At 35.2% G+C, this 21,606-nt stretch overlaps 3 protein-coding genes and 1 pseudogene across 3 annotated transcripts; all 4 read right to left on the bottom strand.

The window, feature by feature from the left end:
* Nucleotides 1–3,056: 3,056 nt before the first annotated feature.
* LOC147499557 (uncharacterized) lies at nt 3,057–4,347 on the bottom strand. Its single transcript, XM_086561328.1, has 2 exons — nt 4,196–4,347; nt 3,057–3,841 (listed from the first exon to the last, which is right to left on the bottom strand). Exons 1-2 carry the CDS (start codon nt 4,208–4,210, stop codon nt 3,386–3,388), a joined length of 471 nt encoding a protein of 156 aa, XP_086417454.1. The 5' UTR covers nt 4,211–4,347; the 3' UTR covers nt 3,057–3,385.
* Nucleotides 4,348–6,563: 2,216 nt separating this feature from the next.
* Nucleotides 6,564–7,526, bottom strand: LOC147499558 (agamous-like MADS-box protein AGL61 pseudogene; annotated as a pseudogene).
* A 1,387-nt stretch (nt 7,527–8,913) lies between these two features.
* LOC147499559 (E3 ubiquitin-protein ligase RHF1A-like) lies at nt 8,914–12,568 on the bottom strand. The gene is made up of 8 exons (XM_086561330.1): nt 12,234–12,568; nt 11,966–12,012; nt 11,724–11,786; nt 11,428–11,539; nt 10,966–11,321; nt 10,323–10,430; nt 9,890–10,244; nt 8,914–9,331 (listed from the first exon to the last, which is right to left on the bottom strand). The coding sequence occupies exons 1-8, from the start codon at nt 12,390–12,392 to the stop codon at nt 9,299–9,301; spliced, it is 1,233 nt and encodes a 410-aa protein (XP_086417456.1). The 5' UTR covers nt 12,393–12,568; the 3' UTR covers nt 8,914–9,298.
* A 361-nt stretch (nt 12,569–12,929) lies between these two features.
* LOC147499560 (glucose-1-phosphate adenylyltransferase large subunit 1, chloroplastic-like) lies at nt 12,930–18,636 on the bottom strand. The gene is made up of 15 exons (XM_086561329.1): nt 18,287–18,636; nt 17,740–17,853; nt 17,488–17,661; nt 17,281–17,373; nt 16,744–16,827; nt 16,584–16,639; nt 16,082–16,175; nt 15,888–16,000; nt 15,435–15,507; nt 15,151–15,231; nt 14,930–15,016; nt 14,199–14,303; nt 13,870–13,976; nt 13,722–13,782; nt 12,930–13,238 (listed from the first exon to the last, which is right to left on the bottom strand). The coding sequence occupies exons 1-15, from the start codon at nt 18,497–18,499 to the stop codon at nt 13,137–13,139; spliced, it is 1,557 nt and encodes a 518-aa protein (XP_086417455.1). The 5' UTR covers nt 18,500–18,636; the 3' UTR covers nt 12,930–13,136.
* Nucleotides 18,637–21,606: the final 2,970 nt, after the last annotated feature.

A 21,606-nucleotide genomic window follows, 5' to 3' on the forward strand; every position in this document is an offset into this window, starting at 1 on the left:
CTACCAAAAGAAAAAGTATACAATTTTTTTATATTTTTTTTTTTATGTTAGAAAGTCTAAACAATAAATATCAACAAAATTATGTATTTATTTCAATTAACAAAACGAGTTTTTTTATGTTAGAAGGTCTAAACACTAAATATCAACAAAATTATGTATTTATTTCAATTAACAAAACGAGAGTGTGTTGACTACTAAGAATTGAATATGGACTGACGAAGTTAACTACTTAAACTATTAATTAATATTACTATGTCTATATATATCTACATAATCTAGTCCACAAGTCTACAACAATTCAACAAATTGTTAACTTCCTATAATGCTATAAGTCTATATAACTCTACTATTGTGTGGAGAAAACTATAAAGGAACAATTCAACAGATTGTTAACTTCCTATAAAATTATAAGTTTATATAATCCTACTATCATGTGGAGAAAACTATAAAAGATTAACATTGAAAATTAAAAAATTACCTCGTTTTTTTTAAACAGCAAATTACCTCGTTTAAAGTAGAATTTTTTTTTATAATGATAACGAATTTTACAAATAATTAAGACAAACATGCAACAAACTATGCCGTCAGTTTTCAGTCCTTTCTGGATAGCAAAATCCTATTCTTCTAAAAACAAACTCGTTAGAGCTAGTTGTCATAATGTTACTGTTTATAACTTTCTGAAGTCTCTTGAGGAGTTCAACAGACTGTTGTTCTAAGAAACCGAAATGATAACGTTTTTTTTTAAGTGAAAATTTTATTGATAATAATAACGAGTTTTATAAATAATTAGGACAAACATACAACAAGTCAATTCCTTTACGATTTTTTTTTTTTTTTTTTTTTTTTTTTTTTTTTTTTTAAAAGGTTGAGGTATGATGTTTGTTTAAGAATTGATAGTGAAAGAAATGAAGGATGATTAGAATTATACAAACTGACCGACTGGCCTTTGGGACTTTGGCTATTTGTTTGTCTTATTAACCTATCAAATATTTAAAGACACATTTGTCCATCTTTAATAGTTTTGGACTCAAAGTAAATTATAAATAATAATTTTGTAAGAGCAAAAAGAGAAATAAAAAAAACGTTGGTTTATTAGAATGTTTTTTATTAGTTTTTTTTTTCATACTATTTTTTTTGTTAATTATATTCTCACTATAGTTGTAAAAATTTGGAGTGCGGTAGTAGAAGTTTGCTAAAAAAATTGGGGAGAGCAAATCGTTATAGTTTGAAGATTTTTTTAGACAATTAGTTATGTGGTAGTGAAACTATTCTAACCTTAGGAGTACGACTGCCCCCACACGCATCCCCCTATATCCATCTATGGTGGCTGAGCCAATAATTGTCTCCAGGGGGGTCTAGTGCTTAGTACACTGCCAGAACCTAAACAAGTACTTATTTATTTTTTCCCAGTGTGTAACAATATACACTAAGGAGTCATGGTAAACGAAATAGTTATGTACTAGAAAGTAAACCTGTGCATACGCACCGGCTCTTTTAAAAATTTACTCAACAATCATAATAAATCGTGATTCCTGTTTTCGTCGCTAACCTATTTTAATTTCCTAACAAATTGTTTTAATCAAGTCTTAAAAATCTGTTTTAATTTCTTAACAAATTGTTTTAATTATGTTTTAAAAACCCGTGTTTTTTAATTGGGGGAGGGATACCATTTTAATTTGGAAATAAATGGTTTTTATACTACTATTTGAGTTTTGGTTTTAAAAGGAAAGGAGATTCCCGTTTGAAGTTGGATTCTAAAAGGAAAAAAAGTTTCCCATTTTAAGTTAACTATTAAGTTGATGACGTGGAATTTTAATAGAGCTCGAAAAATATCTCTTGTGGGAGTTTTAATATTAAGACTAGCTTGTAGGCCCGTGCATACGCACCGGCTCTTTTGAAAACATTTAGATTTTTTTTCTAACCCGTTGACTATCGTTTAGTCGCTAACTCGTTTTAATTTTTTAACAAATTGTTTTAAATAAAGTTTTAATTAAGTTTTAAAAACCCGTTTTTTCAATTGGAAAAGAGATTTTATTTTAATAAGAGAAAGACTCCCGCTTTAATTAGAAGTGTTTGAATTTGTTTTAATAGGGTAAGAATTCTCGTTATAATAAAAGAGAAATTCCCATTTTAATAGGAGATGACGTGGAATTTTGTGGGAGCTTGAAAAATACTCCTTGTGGAAACTTTAATATTAAAATATAGATGTGGGAAAGCAAAAGTCTTAGTAGTGACCAACAAAGTAACACTGTGGGCCTAAACAAATACTACTACTACTTTTTTTTTTTTTGTCACATGTTCTGGGGAGTCTACGCCCTTCCTGGCCTCCACATAGCTCTGCCCCAAGGCCACTTATGGGAAATAAACGATTGGGAGGACGGATTTGGACTTTTAAATGCTTAGTATAGAAAAGAACTAAATCATTTGGCGTCGGCCTTCGAATAAGTTGGAACGCAGTCAACAGACCAGAAGAATTCTAAAAACTTAGTTCGCTATAAGAATTTGTAATTGTTTGTCCCACTGAGCTATAAGAATCGTATTAACTAGCCTTGGGCACGTGGTTCCTTGTAGGTAGGTCTCTCTCTCTCTCTCTTCTTTGATTTCAAAAAAAAACATAAAACACTGCGTACACATTTTAGAAAATTAGCTATGGTTAGAACCCACAGACAGCTCCTTCGGGTAGCTCGCCCACGCTGCTTTAAAGGAGTAGAGATATATTATCATACAAGAATGTGTAACTTTTTGTAGCATTTTCACCTTACCACACTGAGATAATAAGTTAGTAACGTAAACACTATCACTGTTTTGTCCTTCAGAACCAATGTTAGTGCACAGAAATGTTGGATAATATGGACATATTTCTTACCGCGCGCTTTAGAGGTCAAGTCAACATGCTTTGTAATGAAACTAACATTGCATTTTTGACAACTATATTTTTACTGTCACAAGATGAGACAATAATACTACGAAACTTTGCCTAATTTCGCTAATTTGATGCCTAGAATGTGTTAAAGGATCCTACATTTACACAACATTCAAGCACGTACGCCATCAAATACACCATTAACCCTAAACTTTATTACCGTTCATTTCATACACCCTCCCATCAACCAAAATACATCATACATGCAATATATAGCCACACCAAATTGTTCAACCCCTTAATGGATAACTCCAGAGTTTACGTGTCATTGTGTCGTCTTTGCCATTGCAGAAATGCACTCCAATTGAACTAAAATCTACATCAATGCTTCAATAATAATCTGAATTCATTCACCATAAATACTAGATATCCTCCTTATTAGGAAATATAACAACCAGCCTAAGACCTTGCAACACCAACACCATTACCAAATTAAAGACTCCCAAGACTTTACCAGGCCATTTACTCTTCAGCCTTTTCAGTTGGAGTTTCTGTGACAACTTTCTCTTCTGCTTCAGCTGGTTTCTCTTCCTCGGTCTTAGTATCTTCGGTCAAAACAGTAGCCTGTGCATCAACTGATTCTGCAGTTTCTTTGATCTCCTCCACAACTTGATCTGGGTCTGGTTCTGTCACCTCTTTAGTTTCTTCTTTTGCTGTCTCTTCAGTCTCAACCTTTGGCTTCTCTACAACAACTTCTGCTTCTGCTTCCACCTCTTTTTTCTCAACCATTATAGGAGCTTCAACTGCTGGAGCAGCAGTTTCTTCTTTAGACTCCTCTGTTACTGTATCTGCTGGTTCAGCTGTTGGTGGAACTGGTGCTTCCACTTCGTGTGTTGTAATTGTCACTTCTTGGCTGCTGTCCTTCAATTCTTCAGTGGTTATTTCCTTTTCAGATATCGCAACAGTTGGTGTTACAACCTACAGCACAGATTTAGTTAGTCACAACTCACAACCAGTCATTGTGGAACATGATAACAGGTGCTTCAGCACTCAACCAAACTTAAAAATTACGTTTTAGGTTTTGTGCAATTTAATTCACCATAATAACTCGATGATCACATTGAGAGGCCTTCAAGCAATAGTTAAAATCATATGGACTTGTGTCAGTTTGGAGATCATGACCACATATAACATAATCATTAGATAATGCACACTAATATAAGCAATGATAAAGGTTATGATCCAAATCACATTTGTGCTGCAACATCAGAAATAACTAATGATCCAATTGACATTAAACAGAATGATCGAGCTAGCTTATTCTATAGTTACCTCAGCTGTGGCCATTGAATCAAACGGAGGTTTGAAAGGAGAGGATCTAGAGTAATGATATATAGATGAACAAGGAGAAAGAATGAGTATGAGTAGGGTGATGAATGAGGTATTTATAGTGGCTATCAAGTGTGAAAGAAGTGAAACAATTGATTAGAATTTTGACAGCTATGACATAAAATAAAAAAATTAGGCATAAAGGAGCTTAGCATGTACCAAAATTATGTTAAAGAAAGACTAGGTGATGAGGATTTCTATTGTTGATTCTAACTTTGTGTACTTTGTATTGATTTGCAAATGCTGGAGGCAACTTTAGCACATGCTATTATTGTATTATTATTATCGATCATCATTTTGTTTTCGTATTTTTACCATGGCTGGGACGTTAAACCTCCCCTATTGATGATCGGCAAACATACTTAAAAAAAATATATCATAAAACACAATAAGATATCTTGCTTGCAAAATTGGCACATCAAGCTAGGAAATACATAAAAATGTGAGGTAAAAAAATGGTCCAAACTCTCATCGACTCAATTTACCAAACGTTTATACAATATACATTTGTCATCAGTTAAGATTTTTGAGTTAATCTGTCTTAATCCCCAAATTACTTATGTGACTAGACATCGACGATTGGACATAGATCACACTCCAATAACAGGAGGAGAAAATAGTAGGCCGGTGGTGATGTGTGGCCCCTAAATCCCTAATCCTCTACTATCTTCCATTATCAGTACCCTCCAACAGGTAAATATATCTGCCTTTCACGTCTCTGCCTTTCTCTGATTACACATTTTTGCCCCTTTTTAGGGCATGTATAACAAAGAAGGTGGGCCCTTGACAGGTAGGATTCTCGTGACAGTGGGGCCCACTTCCAAAGCAATCTACTCCCCACGTAGGACTACAGTCAATTGGTCAGATGCTATGTTCAAACTGCACTCGTTAATTTGTGGACCAAAACCCGAAAAGTTTATTTATTTGATTTTTTGGATGATAAAACTCGAAAAGTCTGATACTCTGATGTACCATTGGTGGCATTGGGCTGAGCTAAAGCCATATATATTGCTTTGGATTGAACTCGTTTTTTTTATGCATTGAACTACTAGGCTTCTGGACGTTTTCGTAGTGTTTTCTTTTTATTTAGTACTGAATGACTGTTAAATACTTAAATCCGTTTTCTTCTTGCAATCAACAATTCAGTAGAAATTTGAGCTGATTTCTGCTGAATGACATTAAATACATGTGACAATACCACAGTCAATACACAAATCAGCGTCTCAACCAACAATCGGAATTTGAAACAAATACATTGTGCAAGCGTTCCCAAGGGATGTGGTGCGCTTGAGCTTAAGAAAAAACCCCCAAGGCTAGTACCTAGTACTCTAGTAGTGATGGTTGTGAGGTGCCTTCATCCTACTTAAAACTGGGATTATAAGTGCCTAAATACCACATGAGTTGAGGCCTATTGAAGCCCAAATATAGAATCTCCTGTGAAACTGTTCGACTATGCAAACTGTAAACAATGTGAGCATGTGCCTTGCAAATTTGCAGTGGCTGGACGAAGGCAAGCGAAACAGGTGTGAAAACCAAGCAGCAACAAGCACAGGAATGGGCCCCCCGTTACAAGAGTAAAGATCATCAGTTATAACTAGAGGTAAAGAATCCGTAGACTAGTGCAAATGTTGAGACGAGTATGGCTGACAAAGTAGATTTATGGTGGAGGCAACTGGTAATACAGTCAGCAACTTTTTGAACAACAAGAACACTACTATATCATGGACTTCACAACTACTACTTAATGATGCATTAGATATTTTGACTTCATTAGAAGATGTAAATATTCAGTGGGTTAGTCGTACAAAAAACTTTGCCTGCCCACTCTATTGCCTCTTATGGCAAATCTTTACCTATGATGGCAGAATGGATAGATAACCCACCTCTATGGCTCAGACACATTCTGGATAGGGAAAGATCCTTTGTACTTTCGGTTTAATCTATCTATCTATATATGCTGATGATAATCAAAACTGATAAATACAAAGGCCCTACTCCCCGAAAATCTTACAAAAAGTTCGTTGTGAGAAAAAGTTTCTTCATTTTGGAGTTTAATCCCGCATTTCTTCATTTTTGAGTCAAAACCTCGATACTCGTCTCTCCAACATATGTTTAGATCAACATATGTTGGAGCGCTGTGACGTTGTTGCATATGTTTAGATCAAAAGCCATGTTTTTTATAGAAAGAAAACAATTAACAAAATCTAAAGATCGATAACGGAGCAAATATTGCTATCTACTTCTTTCTGACAAATAACTTGGTCGAATTCAAATCATATAATCTGCACGTCAAGCTATTAACGCATTCCCTAATTCTCTACTTCTAAACGTTATTTCATACCTAAAAAACATCACTAGCATGGGCGAAGCATATTGCCCATAGTGAACTACATTTTCCTCAGCATCAAATTATTGGAAAAAAGTAAAAGAACCTCAAATACTAATTGAAGCAAAGATCATGCGGAGCAATAGGCATATTACTACCACCACTATATTGTGCTGATGTTGAGATATGATTCTGACCCACAAACGATTCAATCATCCCAACATTTTGATCATCCAAAAATGCTGAAGGAGAGGAACTTCTCATCACCATCTCTTGGTGTTTTCTAGCCACCTTCATCCTCAAGTCTTCCAGTGTAAGTCTGATCTGTTCCAATTGATGCAACCCCAAACCATCAGTTGGTGCATCCCACCAAAACTGAGGATTGTTATTTATATTACCACCAAGTTCACTTCTTTTCAACTGTTCAATTGTTTCACCTCTTTTTTTCTCTGCTTCTAATTGACTAACCACTTCCGAATACTGCTGTTGTTGCTGTTCACGTGCACTTGCATTAGCAGAACTAACAACATGATTGCTCATATCATGTTGGTTTAGAAACCTATCAACAATAGACTCAACACAAGGGTGACCAAAAGAAAAGGCTTTACCAGCTGGTGAGAAAACTATAATGGCTACTTCTGCACCACATAGGATGCAAAGTTCACTAGCTTTCTTAAAAAGACCGCTACGGCGCTTAGAAAAAGTAACTTGTCGATACTCAGAACGTTGTATTTTCTCTATAGGGATCCTCTTCCGACCCATGCTGCGCTTGTTCTGCTTGGGACACATTGGTTTCATGAATTCAAGAAGATGAGGATTGAGAAAGAAAAGTCTGAAAAATTGAATTGAGTATGGTGATTGATTGTGTTAAAGAGAATATATATATTAATGGATTGTGATAAATATATAGTAGTGAAGTTTCCATGTTTAGAGAGAAGAAAATCTAAAGGATCCAAATCTCTGTATGGTATTTTCTAAAATGCATTCTTCGCACGAGCTTTTAATGGCAACTTTATACTCGCAACTTCTAATTGATCGTAAGCTTGAAAATGGAAATTACATACATTGTTAAGCTATGGTCAACTTCCCCAGATCATGCCACGTGGAATATATTGCAAAATGTTAAACCATAGGGCTATATAGGCTATAGAATATAGATAAATACGAACTAACGAACCCACTCCCACTCCCTTGTATACGCCTACAACTCAAAAAGTCGAAATACAATATCTGAAACAGAAAAAACATAGAACTATTGAGAGACCTCTTAGATTTTACAGTATATAGGTACCATAGTTTTACAGACACGTACTATACTCCCAGTAGGAATGCCTCAGATGACTGAACAAAAACCAAAACCCTAATTTTGTGAGTCAACGATATAGTTGGGGGTCTAATATTATGACGTAGGGTTGTCCATGGCTTGCAAGTAATCCAATATTCCAATGTTCACATCAAGGTCTGGGAAGGTTAAATTTTCCACATGAAACTTGAAACTTACTTAAATTTCTCATAGTTTAATGAAATACACTAGCACTAGGGCATGTCAAATATATAGCTACATAAATTAGTTTTTAATGCTTAAATACAAGCCTACTCCTCATTATCAGAATCCCTATGAATATTTGTCAATTCATTCCGGGATTCGCATAAGAACCTCACCGAACATTGTGTATTATGCTAAAACCAATATCACATTACATTGCAGAGTAACTTGCATTGTAATCACCATTCGAAAGTATAAGTACTTTCTCAAAGGAACTCGTGCACAATAATATATAAATATATGATAGAAATATATCTCAAATACACCATAAACAATCCTAGCTATCAAAGGAAAAACAACAAAAAGATCAAGGACGATCCATGAAAGACAGCTGCTGCTACTAGGTAGAACCGTGTTGTAAGAGATGGAGACTTTGTACAAGTGGAAAAAGTATGAACTCTAAACAAAATTGGCTGATAACGTGAACAATGCCAACGCAGGACTACTGTTTTATTGAAAAGCAAGAAACGGCAACGAATTTCAGGCTTGATTTGGAGGATAACTGTTAAGCCGAAGATAAGTGAGCTATGAAATACAAAAACAAGTACAGTGTGGGTTAAAAAATGACTTCCACTTCTACTATGAATTATAAGCCTACTGAGAACTTCCCAATTGTTCCACTTCTACTATGTTGGCAAACCTTCCACTACCTGCTGGTTATCTATTAATGCACTGGGGCCTTAGTTTACCCACTGGGGCTGTTTTTTTAATGCTTTAAGAAGTTCGACATCAACATAGCTATCCAAATGGCCAAAAAGTAAAATATACAAACTAAAAATACACGAACTATTTAATAAAAAGAAAATATATACATATATATCTTCACTTCATAAGGTTAAAAAGAAGCAGCTCAAGAGTGAGGCAAATGAGGACATTTTACCAGGTTACTGAAGCTGAAAATAAAAACAAGGGGAGCAGGATTCTCCAGTGTTCTGTTTCATGGTGCACTCCTCACATTGCTGGTAGAGAGATTTGTACAATAAGGAAATGATCCACACAGATTGCCCACCACACCAAAAGCATGATTGGCCAATATCTCCAGGTTAAAGCAGATCTAAACTCTCAAAATAGGACAAATTGAACAATCATGTCTTTAGTTACAGGAGGTTGAGTTTTCTAAGTGTTATCACCATGTATAATTCCTAGCCTTTAGGCAGATAACCCCGTAGGCAACTCAAATTTCATCTCCGTGAAAACGAAGAACATCCTGCAAAAGTAGGAGACAGTAAGCCAACTTTATAGCTTCTAACACAATTAGGCACTACATTTACTATTCAAGGCTTTAAGCTACTTTTTCAGAGAGAATTGTTTATGCTATTTTTCCTTGTATACACTTCTTTCACATTCTCGTTTGTGGATGCTCTACTTTTTTGTATTATTAAATTCAATGGAACATTTAACTCATCTCACTTCAAGGTTTAAGCACTTATCAACCTGATTCCATGTGTAAAACCAACTACAATAACCTTACTTTTTTTTTCTTATTTGCAAACCATATAGCCCTTTATGGAGATACAAAATAATACAAGGAGATTTGGAAATATGCACCATGAATCCAGTTGCAAAAAAATAATAATAAAAGTTAAAATTGATAATAATAATAATAATAATAACATCATCATCAACAACAACAACAACAACAACAACAACAACAACAACAAATAATAATAATAATAATAATAATAGTTAGTAAAAAAAATAGAATATTAAGTAAAAATTCAATAAGAATAGATAAGTAAGCATTCCATGTGGAATTGTTGCATACCTTAACGCGAGTAACTTCCACACGGCCTGTGCTAGAAGAAAGGCTGCCAGGGATATGGGTATGCGAGTTTGAACTTGTGCCATGTGTACTTTCCAGATTTACTGCATCAGGCAACTTTATGACACCTTTCCCATTTTGAGATACATTTGAGGTCCCCTCAGCACGACCAGAAACAGGACTAGAATTTCCACTATTCTTCGAGGTAGGATCGAGGCGCTCCACCATTCGGGCAACTCCAGCAATTCCTGCACTAACCTCCCGCTGAACTTCTTTGCTCAGCTCTTTGACTGAGTTATTGCGTGCTAGCAGTTTCTCCTTGAAACCACGCGTACTTTTTGTTAATGATTCTTTGTATCTGTTATTGATGAAAAATACATTTAACCAGTAGAGCTAGACAAGGAGTGCAAATAATATCCATATTGCATTCAGTTACCTTGCTGAGGCAGCAGAAAATTTTGATTTAAGAGTCTCTGAGAAAGAGAGTAACTCAGATGGCCGTGATCTCTGTGGACTTCCTGGCAATGTATGGCTTGCAAAAACTCTGAAAACAATATATAAAAGGTTAAGATATTAATTTGACATTAAAAATGAAGGATGCAGAAGCTACAATACTACAATAGAGCACGGTTCCATGTCTACAGCTCTGTCTAGCAGAGCTGTAGACAAACCATCCTTGAAAGTTGAGATTAAAAGTAAGAAAAGGAATGCACTTTCAATGGTGGCACAACTGTATAACACATTTATTGATAGGATCACCTTGTGTGGTCAATACTTCACCGCAACAATGTGAGAAGTGCAATCCATAACGACAATATCGTCAATCGATACCGATGCCAATAACAATTTAACAAGCAGGGAGACCATATAGTCTTACTATGTACAAGAAGCCCCACTTAACACATAACTCAGGAGTTTTTCCTCTTCTTTTAATTTTTCTTCAATAATATTTTCAGATGGACAGAAGATTCTTGTTATGCAGGACAACTATATACATAAACAGCACAAATGTACAATGATATTGGAATTAAACCAAGACACTGAACCTCAATGCAAGATTAAGTAGTCTGAGAGGATACCCAGGTCTTAAAGGACTGTGTCGGTCGTCCCTAATGTTTGAGCCAGTATCTACAGGAGGAGAAAGCACATATGTTGTCGGTTGAAAACCTATGTCGGTAGATTCGATATCTCTTTGAGTGTCACTGTCTGGGGATGTAGGATTGCTTGAGCTATGACTTTCAACAGACGTAGTTGTATATGTTTGCTGTATATTAGAGTTATCTGAAGAAGCAGAAAATACATGAAATCGCGAAGGATCCATCCCAGAAGATCTGTGCCTCTGCCTTCTGCTGAAATGACGGGCCCTGCTCAATGCTGCAGCTGTCAAATGTTGCATGATATGCTCATTGAAGTCTGAGTCTTCTGCATATGAGAGCTGAAAATACCCAACAGTAGATAATCTGCGTTAATAGATAATCAAGGAAGTTTAGAATAAACCAATCAAAAGAAAATTGGGCTACTGTTCAACTCTAATCACTAACATCATCAGAATCAGAGTCTTCAGAGGGGATGCGGGCAAATGCAGATGAAGACGAAGATGTGCGCCTTCCTCTAGCGTTTCTTTCAATCCCCACTGCCGCTAGAAGCTCTTGGCTGTAAAGAGAAGTTTATACATCAACTAAAGTACTAGACCAAAAGAATATCGTTGAAAATATTATCTTCACTTGTGGTCACTCGCTATTTTCATGGAAGTAACATATGGAGCAAACGAGAAGCTGGATGGCTCATATTATCAAGTGCAATGGTATAAGATTCACTTTCTAGATAAAAGAAGTACCTCGCAGGATCCTTCAATACAAGTAACTGCCAGCATATTGGGCACTCTTTGCTTCTTTGTGACCTAGAGGAGAAACAAAACCATTTGATCCCTCAACATTACTATAAGAAAATGACAACACTATTCTTAGGTATTCCATACGTTTGCAAGAATGTGTTTTAAGAACTGAAACTGCATTTCAAGTCAAGTACTTATAAACACTCAAATATCGTACAGACCACTAAGCAAAGAAACTTGCATACCATTCAAGGATACATTGTAGATGATAATCATGCTTGCAATTGGTGACCTGAAACACAAAAAGCATAATTTTACTTCAAAGTATGCATCCACACACTTAATCCAATAATTTGTAGGTGTAAAACAACATGCCCAGAACTAATAAGCTACTGTAACATAAATTTCAGAGTAAAAAAATGATCTTTTTCAACAATTGAGTATATATTATCAATAAATTCAACATAATAGAAAAGGGTACATGCAATTTAATAAAAAAAAAAGAAGAATTACAGTGGCGGGGTCGTTTGAAGAGAAAGGTTCCAGACAAATGCTACACATGTCCTCATCTTCTTCTTCTTCTTCAAATATGAAGTCATGACGGTAATTAGATGATGATGAAGGTGAAATGAAGATGGGTGTGAGTGAATTGGAAGTAGCAATTTCTGCCATTGAAAAAACTGGATGGAGAAATGGAGAAGAGTGGGAGGAGTGGGAATAGTGGTCAACTTTGTTTTAATTATATTAATTAATTTTATAATATTTTGGAGAGAGTGGTGGGGAGTGATTAGTGAAGAATAATGATCCGATTCAGACGGCTTAATTAGTTTTGTTAATCAGATTAGATTAGATTAGATTAATAAGGGTTTAATTTGTCACATATGGCGGAAGTTTGTTTATCTACTTTGACAGTATTATTGGTCCTCCCTTTGCAGCCGGAGGTTGTCTCGTGTTGACACGTGTCGTTTTATTTGGGCCGACCAGAGTCAATATTCAGTTACCGACATTGAAGTGAAGATTTTTCCCAGCTTGGAAGTTTCAATGAGTTTTTAATTGGTTCAAAAACCTTGAGCCAATGGAAGACTGACTGTATGAGCACCTTCAAAATCTATGAAGGGAAGTTTAGCTGAAGGGCCTGTACAAGACTTAGCAGTTACTCAGTTAGCACCAAACAATTTGCTGAACAAAAAAAATCAGTATTGCAGCCACTTTGCAGGAAATCAGGATTGCATATACATTTTCAAGCCTCATGTTGTATCATACACAAGATATTCAAATTGTACATAAGAAATAGTTCTCATGCTACAAAATGCATGTATAATAATGGAGATACTTATGGCTCTTATTTCTGTTTACTGCTCATTGGCTTGTTTGAGGAAAAAAAAAATAAGTGAAAAAGGAAAATAGAAGGAAATCTTATATCACTAGACCATCTTTGATAGTTGAGTTCTTCAAAACAATTGTAATGCCGGATCGTATGTAGAACCCTTCTGAAGATCTGTCTGCTTCTTGTATGCCCTAAATATAGCCAAAAACATAAACAAAAAATGATTGAAAGCCAACCAAAGGGTCAAACATCCCCGTAATATGAAAACTTAAGAACTGTAGTTGCTTTAATAAACCATTACAAAAGTTATGTATCGAGGACGAGGACGAGAGATAACAAAGTTTAGACGGTGGAGTGAAGTATAGATGTTCTTCCAGCATTTGCTATACATTATGTGTATGGTAAATTAAGTCAGTTTTATGGTTGAACAATGTGACTACAAACTATTTAGTGTCATACTGATAAGTTCATAACGATGTTTTAAAGGATAATTCTAGGTGATCTGGTTGTATAATTCTACTATGACCTGCAAATTCCTCCCCTTTTTAGATCATGCGTAGTACAGTATTGGGTAACAGGGGATATTTTCCAATGAATAAAGGAATAAATAATGACTTCCCTCTAGAAACGAGCTAGATCTGTTATGTTTCTAGTAAGTGGTTAAAAAGATGCACCTCGGAATTGGCAATAACGACATTCTTCCCAATTCTTGCATTCTTGTCAATGATGCAACCACTGCCAAAAATAGAACAAAAAGAATTCTGAGAATTAGAATGACAGGAGGATTGAGGGGAGGGGGGTTGTCATTTGACTTTTTCGTACCTGACTTTCGAATTCTCTCCAATTCCGAGTGGAACCCTTCCTTCGGTCAACAGTGCTGCTACTTCTTCATCAGTCTCATAGTAGTCAGCACCGAGCATGACAGTGTCCTGCATGCATTTCAGGTTATAATTTAGTCTGGACCTCTGAACTAATTTGAATTTACAAATATCATACAGGAGCTTCTGTTGTCTTCAACACATGAAACCATATTTGCTACTCCAAATGAACATGTTCAGCAATCAGAGGACATGCAATCAAGATTTGGTTGTAATATCCAATTTAAACAGTGTGAACAGTACAATGTAGCACATACAAATAATTAAACCAACCTTTAAGTACACGCTAGAGTTTATTCGAGATCGGATACCAACAACGCTATGCTCTACGATGCAGTTGTTCAAGAAACTTCCATGTGATACAATTGAGTCAATAATCTGGAAAGCAAAGGTTAAGTATGATTGCACCGTTGATTGCGGAAAACAATAAGGACGATGATGTCAGTAAAAATTAACTGGATAGTCCTTAATCAAACTTCTATCTAATAATAGAAAGCAAGAGAAAAAAATGATGGAAAAGAAAAAAAAAAGTAACACATTAAAAACACAACATTTAGATTTTTTGTTATTATAGGATGAACCGTTCAGAATTATTTCAGAATCTCAAGTGGAAAAAGAAGAAGCTCTTCCTTTCCCAAAATCCTATGTTAATACAAGGTACATATGCAGATTGTAATTTGGATAGTGCTATCTAGCAGGTTTCCTAGGACGGCACCAGACTATGGCCGTCGAACTGCCATTCACCTACTGACTGTATCATCTACCACACTGAATCTTCCCTTCATCTCTTTAACTTGCAATTCTGAAAAGTCTTGCAGTTATGAATTAGTTAACTAGCACCACAACACATTTATCAAGGAAATAGTGTTAGTGAAAGTAATGCTCATATACAGCCTACCTAACTGTATTTGCCTTAGCATATATACCGAACAAAAGCCAGTAGAATATCTGTTTCCCGTATGGATATCCAAGGAAAATGAAACAGTAAAATAGGATAAACTTACCTTGCTTTTGTCAATCTGTGATGGTGGCAAGTTTCTTCTTGATGTATACATCGGTTTGGCTGCATCATAAAAACTGAAGCTTGATGTCTGCGAAGAACGAAAGGAGGCAATTTAGAGACCAACTCCTACAGTTTATTTTGAGTACATTTCAGAGGTTCATGGTGTCTTTATAATCTCTTTTCGTGGGAAAGAACTTAAAAGTTAGATATGCAAATTCTTACTTGTGACGTCAGAGCAAGATTTGCCTCGAAGAAGGATTTTATTGTACCAATATCTTCCCAATAGTCATTAAATAGATATGCCTGCAAAAAAACATCTTATACATGCATAGATCGTTAACGAATGCCCAGATAAATTTTAAATTAAAACATCATGCAAATACGGTCTGAATTATTTCAATTGAAAGTAAGGACGTTCAATATAGAAGAGTCAAATGCATTCTATCAGATGAAATACAATGTCCTTAGTACTTTAGTAATGAACTCAGAAAAACATTGATACATACCTTTATGAAGAACTCATTTGCTGATGCAGGAATTATTTCTGATCCAAAATCATTTGCAGTAGGAAACCTCCATCTGGACCAACAAGTGTGTATAATACTTGAATTAGCACTTTAACGTTACTATAATTCTTTCTAGTTGTTTTCTGAAAGAGCTTCCCAGTCACACTTGTAGGAGAATACCTCACCATCTTCTATTGTCATTTCCATAGCAAATTATTTTGTTACTACAAGTTCAAGGCATTCTTACAAACAAGCATTATGAATCACGACGACCGGGTAAAGGGCTCACAATAAAATTTTCACCGGGTTAACTAAAGTGAATGCCTTCTCTTATGAGTTTCTTTCTCTTTGCTACATTTATTGCTGGATCAGCAGCAGGGGACCCAAGAAAAAAATTAATAACAAATAAGTACATGGTGTAACTCATAACAAACTCGAATGGTTATTATATACCTCAAAAGATTCAAAAGTATCTCTTTCTTGAAGACATAAACTCCCATGGATGCAATGTATGGCTTCTTCTTAGCCTCTTCTCTTGAAAGCCCCAGAACTGTCGTATCTACTTCCTGGATAAGTGAATAACATAAACAGATTAGTCTCTCAGAACAGCTTGCTAAGCATTATATGTATCGGCATTACATGATTACCATTGCTTTTAAATTGTTTCCCTTTGGCTTTTCACTAAAAGAAAGGACCCTTCCTTTACTGTCTATCTTCATCAAACCAAAATCTGATGCGCGGCTGTGATGAGTTTAGAAACACGATTTGAATAGTTAAATGTGTAACTACAAATAGTACTCCTTAAAAAAAAATATTAATGACTGTCTAGTCAAAGAAAAAAAATATAAAAGAAAAGAAAAAAATATAAAAGAAAAGAAAAAAAGACTATTACAACCATATAAAACAAAATGTTCCTACTTCAGTGATTAGGTACTTACACTGGTAACTAATTCCAATTATTAAACATTCCATGTAAAGAAACTCAATTATCATTTTCCTTTCTATGATGTAGCTACTGATCTAAGTGCATAGATGAGGCTTACCTATGCTAATAATTGTTGAGCTCATTTTAACCATGTATCTGACAATAGAGCCAATAAGTAATGTTTCTTGAACAATCTTACGTTAAAATTTGAATGAACCAATTACCTGTCATCCATGGGCAGACAGGAAAGAGTAATATCAGCACCACTTTCCCGGTGATTCTGAATTCATAGCATTAAATTTCAGAATGTAGGTAAGTAGATTGTCAAGATCGAATCTATTAAGTGAACAGCCCTAATGAACTAACCTATGTTCAGTTCTATACCTGTATGAAGTCCATATAGTCCATTCGATAAAGATGATCCCCAGATAGGATTATGATATCTTCAATCTCCCTGCTTCTGGCATCCTATATAGTCGAAGTAAAATCATGTTGAACATATATGGCTTAATTCCACAAACATGAATCATATGGAAGTTTAGAACATCAAGAAAATAATTCAAGAATCAGGGAAGACCATTTAAAGACAATCATGAGGAAAATAAGTTGATATTTAAGCTTTCTTTCTGTTTTTCTATCGGAGATTCTGTCTTAAATAGAATGAACAGTTTAGGTTGGCAAATATTTAGCATACATAAAAATTGTGATGTATAACAATTGATGGACACGTACTTTAGTTTCGGACAATGGCACAAAGTATCGAACACATTGTCCTCCGTTAGCATGTATGTTTCAACAACATCAACTACAGAACTAACAAATATTAGGTTGTACACAGAATAGAGAGTCACCTAATGATTTAAATCCTAGTATTTTCGTGCATATAGCGCAACTGAATTGTATAATGAATTAACAAGTTACCTCAAATAGCCAATGAAACTGACGAACGGCATCTGCAGTCCCTTGAAACCATTGTTTACCCATCTCACCAGGAGTCTGAGTGGCTGCAAGAGCCTGGCACATAACAAGACTACACTAATTTTTTTGCTTCTAGAAAAACAGCTTTATCCTAAGCTCACTCAAGTGGAGTGATTATATCTCAATGAGTTAAAAGAGGTGTAGTAGTACCTCAACAAAGCCATCACCAAAGCTGATTCCATTTCCAAAGTTGTAAGCGCGAGCAAGATGCCTATTAAGTGATGCAGAGTTGTACTGTGTGAGAATGTAGATTTTATTGATCCCACTGTTTATGCAGTTGCTCATTGGCACATCTATCAGTCTATATGCACCTCCAATAGGAACCTGTCAAATGAAGTAGTATACATCAAATTTGTTTTGTTTTTCTTTTGATTTCGCTGGATTGAGACATAAGACGCATACAGCAGGTTTAGCTCTTCGCTTTGTAAGCGGAAAAAGGCGAGTTCCTGCTCCTCCTCCTAATATAATTGCCGCCACTGTTCTTGGGTCTCGTCTCTCTAGATCCAAGTCTCTCAACTACAAAACACACCACAGTCAAAAATGTTTTCAATAACAGTAATACAACATTTCGTAATAACACGGGATGTATCATACATACTCAAATACAGATTTAGGAAGCTATGAAAATTGCAACAAAATCAATACAGTCGAGAGATTTTTTTTCAAAATGCGCCTATAAAAATTGTAATCTTAGAGACCAGACCTTTTCTTTTTCAATTTAAGCTCACTGGTGTTATCTTAATGCCGAAATAATCTGATTAGTCTAGCAATATAAATGATCAAAATTCCATGTCTAGAGTTTGTCATATAAACGTTCAAAATGGAGAGTGATTTGGACCCTGGCACTACCAAAACAACCAGTTTATGGTGCTGTCCATTAAAGAGGACGTGCACACGGCATGTTGCACTTATACTATTGGAATATAGTAGAGCTTGTCTTGCTACGTACCTTGGTCTCAGCAGCAACATTATTAGTGAGAACGGACATGCACACAAAACGACCATTACTATTTCCACTAGCCTTACTATGGTGAAGTTGACTCAAGTTCAGTAACTTCTTCCCCATAAGCTCTCCATTAGAAAACTTCCCAAGCCTTCCATTTCTTCCAGCCAACCCAGTCGTGGTAGATAACGATATCCCACCGTCCATCGGTAATGCCATTTTAGCAAAAACTTGAGGTGAAAAATGGAATGTAGTAATAAAAATGAGTTCTCTTAGAGCTTATAAAGTAGTGATGGAAAGGCCACGAACTTGAGAAGTTCAAGAGTCTATTGCATATTTTTTGGACACTTGTTGCACTGGAGATTTTGAATCTGTTATCCATGTCAAACAACGTCCACCAGTTTTATGGACTCTTTGTGGCCCAGTCAAAGCTAAAATGTAGAATTACACCAGACTCCCTAATGATTTTATTTGAGTATATTGAGATGACGGATCAAGGCATATTCCAGTGAGGCAGTCATGCAAGATTTTGGTGGTAGTCGTACTGAACTACTGAACTAGTACCTATTTCAACATGTTAAAATAGCATTTCCAAATGGGTGCAAATATGTAGGACTTTTAACATGGATGTTGGTTCCCCAGTTCGAGCCATTTTAGCAAGTATATTTCATCGCAGAGCAACACAAGGCCTAAAATATCCCGAGATATCATCAATATATCTCGTTTTTTGGGTACACCAAAATGAAAATATCTGATATATCTCAACCGAATATTGAATATGTTTTTTTCTAATATATTTTGTAATTTCTGATATAACGATATATATCGACCGATATATATAATATATCTGATATAAATTGTTGATTTTGACCTAATATGATTGATTTTGACCGATATATTGACAATATTTCTGATATAATTGATGATATATCCGATATATCGATATACAAAATAAAATTTTGACTGGTTAATAAAAAAAAATTTTTGATATATATGATATATTTCAGTTTTTGGATATATCGAGATATTAACCGAATTCGATATTTTAGTAATTGGAGCAACAAGCCAACAAATTCCTTTGGTATACTAATGTATTTTAACATAACACTTTATTGACATAGTATACAATGTACTATACATGTTTTTGCACTTTGGATACTATACAATTTTCTAGGCACTAAACTACATTGTACTATCAAAAAATTATCACTTTGCGACTTGGAAGTATTTCCGATCAATTTTTGCTGATGTGGCCACCGGCCTATGCCACGTGTCCGACCATCTAGACATGTGGCATTTTTGAAATACACGTGACCTGGTACCTCAATTTGAAAACTTGAAACACTAACTCTCAATTGCAAGTTTAACCTTCTTCCTCAATTTGAAAACCCTAACTCTCAATTTGAAAACCCTAACTCTCAATTTGAAAACCCTAACTCTCAATTTGAATAGTTCAAAATATCGTCCACCTCTATCAATTCGAATCATTCATGCTTTTGTGGAGAGCCATCTCCTTTGGTAATGTCAAAGACTGTTGGAAATTTGGGAAGAAGATTTTTTGGTTGTACAAATTACAAAACTCACGATTGTGGCTACTTTGATTGGGAGGACAAAGTTCCAAAATCAACAAAGCAAAGGTTCATTGATTTGTACAAAGAGATTGACGAATTGAAAGAAAGTTTGGAGGAAGCTAACATGAAAAAGGTGGAGTTGCAAGGAAAATTGAATGTAATTGTTCACTCGAGAAGAAGAAAAGAAAACGAGTTGAAGAAAAAAGGTGACGACTTTGGAATGCCGAATTATAAGATGAAGAAAACTTGTTTTGATTTTGGTCATTGTATTCTTGCTTTACAAGTATTTGTTTGGTTAATAAGTGAAGTGCATTGTGTTTTACGTAATGTTCTCAGTAACATGGTTTTGTAATGTAATGAGTTGAATGAAAATGGAATGAAATTATAGAGTTCTCTGGTTTTACGTGTTCTTTGTAATGTTACGTAACATGGTTTTGTAATGTAATGAGTTGAATCTCCGGTTTACGTGTTTTACGTAATGTTACGTAACATGGTTTTGTAATGTAATGAGTTGAATCTCCGGTTTTACGTGTTTTACGTAATGTTACGTAACATGGTTTTTGTAATGTAATGAGTTGAATGAAAATGAAAATGGAATGAAGTTGTAGAGTTATCCGATTTACGTGTTTTACAGAATGTTACGTAACATGGTTTTATAATGTAATGAGTTGAATGAAAATGAAAATGGAATGAAATTGTAGAGTTCTCCAGTTTCTGTGTTTCTGTCACTGTATGTATGTAATGAAAAATGCATTTGATAATTTAACATAGCAAAAGCAAACATTAAACATCACTACACTACATCATGACTTGATAATTTAACATAGAACAAAACAACCAAGCTAAAAAAACATCAAAACATAGAAACAAGAACAAGACACAAGACACTGCCTAGATAAACCTAACATCAGTTCACTTCAACACTTCAACACATCAAATAACACATCAAACATCAGTTCACTTCTTAGACTTAGACTTCTTAAACTTCTTGGACTTCATACAAAACCCAGGATAAAGGCGGCGGCAAAGAAGACCCGGATAACCTCTTGAACTTGCTGCTTGGATGGTGTTGGTGTTGATTCCCTCACTGCTGCTTCATTTACTGCTGCTGCTGATAACCTTGGCGATTTCCTGAGCTTATGTTCAATCCGTGGAACTTCGGACTTGGTTCTCTAGGTCGACTTGACTCTCCCTCTTCCAACAGCTTTCAATGATGCACACCCTTCCACAAATATCACAAGGCTTCAAATTAATGACATCATTCTCATAAACAACCTCCATGAACACTCTCTTCCCCTCCTTTGTTTTGATGAGGTCCCAAACAGTAACCAATGCTCTTTCAAAAGTTTTGGGTTCTCCCTTACCCTCAACATGGATCATCCGACCCTTGGGCATTGTTTTTCGAATCTAAACCTATTGCATACAACCTCTACCCCTCTAGGATGGTTTTATAGATTGCATACCAAACACCATTAATTATCACCAACTATAAAGTCCAAAATTAAAACTATAACACTATTTACAAGACATTAGTCAAATCAGTTTTCAATATGTTCATTAAAACATTCTTTGACTGACAAAAAAAAAAACTTTTCTTACATTCAAAATATGACACTTGTTCTTTGCATGACCATGTTTGAGAGAAACATACAAAACGTGACACTTGTTCATTAAAGCAACAAGTTTGAAACCATTAACACTCTTAAAACACCAAAATGAGCTAGATCAATTTTACCAAATAATTCATGGGATGCC

The sequence above is a fragment of the Coptis chinensis genome, chromosome 5 (assembly GCF_015680905.1).
Source record: "Coptis chinensis isolate HL-2020 chromosome 5, ASM1568090v1, whole genome shotgun sequence".
Lineage (NCBI taxonomy): Eukaryota > Viridiplantae > Streptophyta > Magnoliopsida > Ranunculales > Ranunculaceae > Coptis > Coptis chinensis.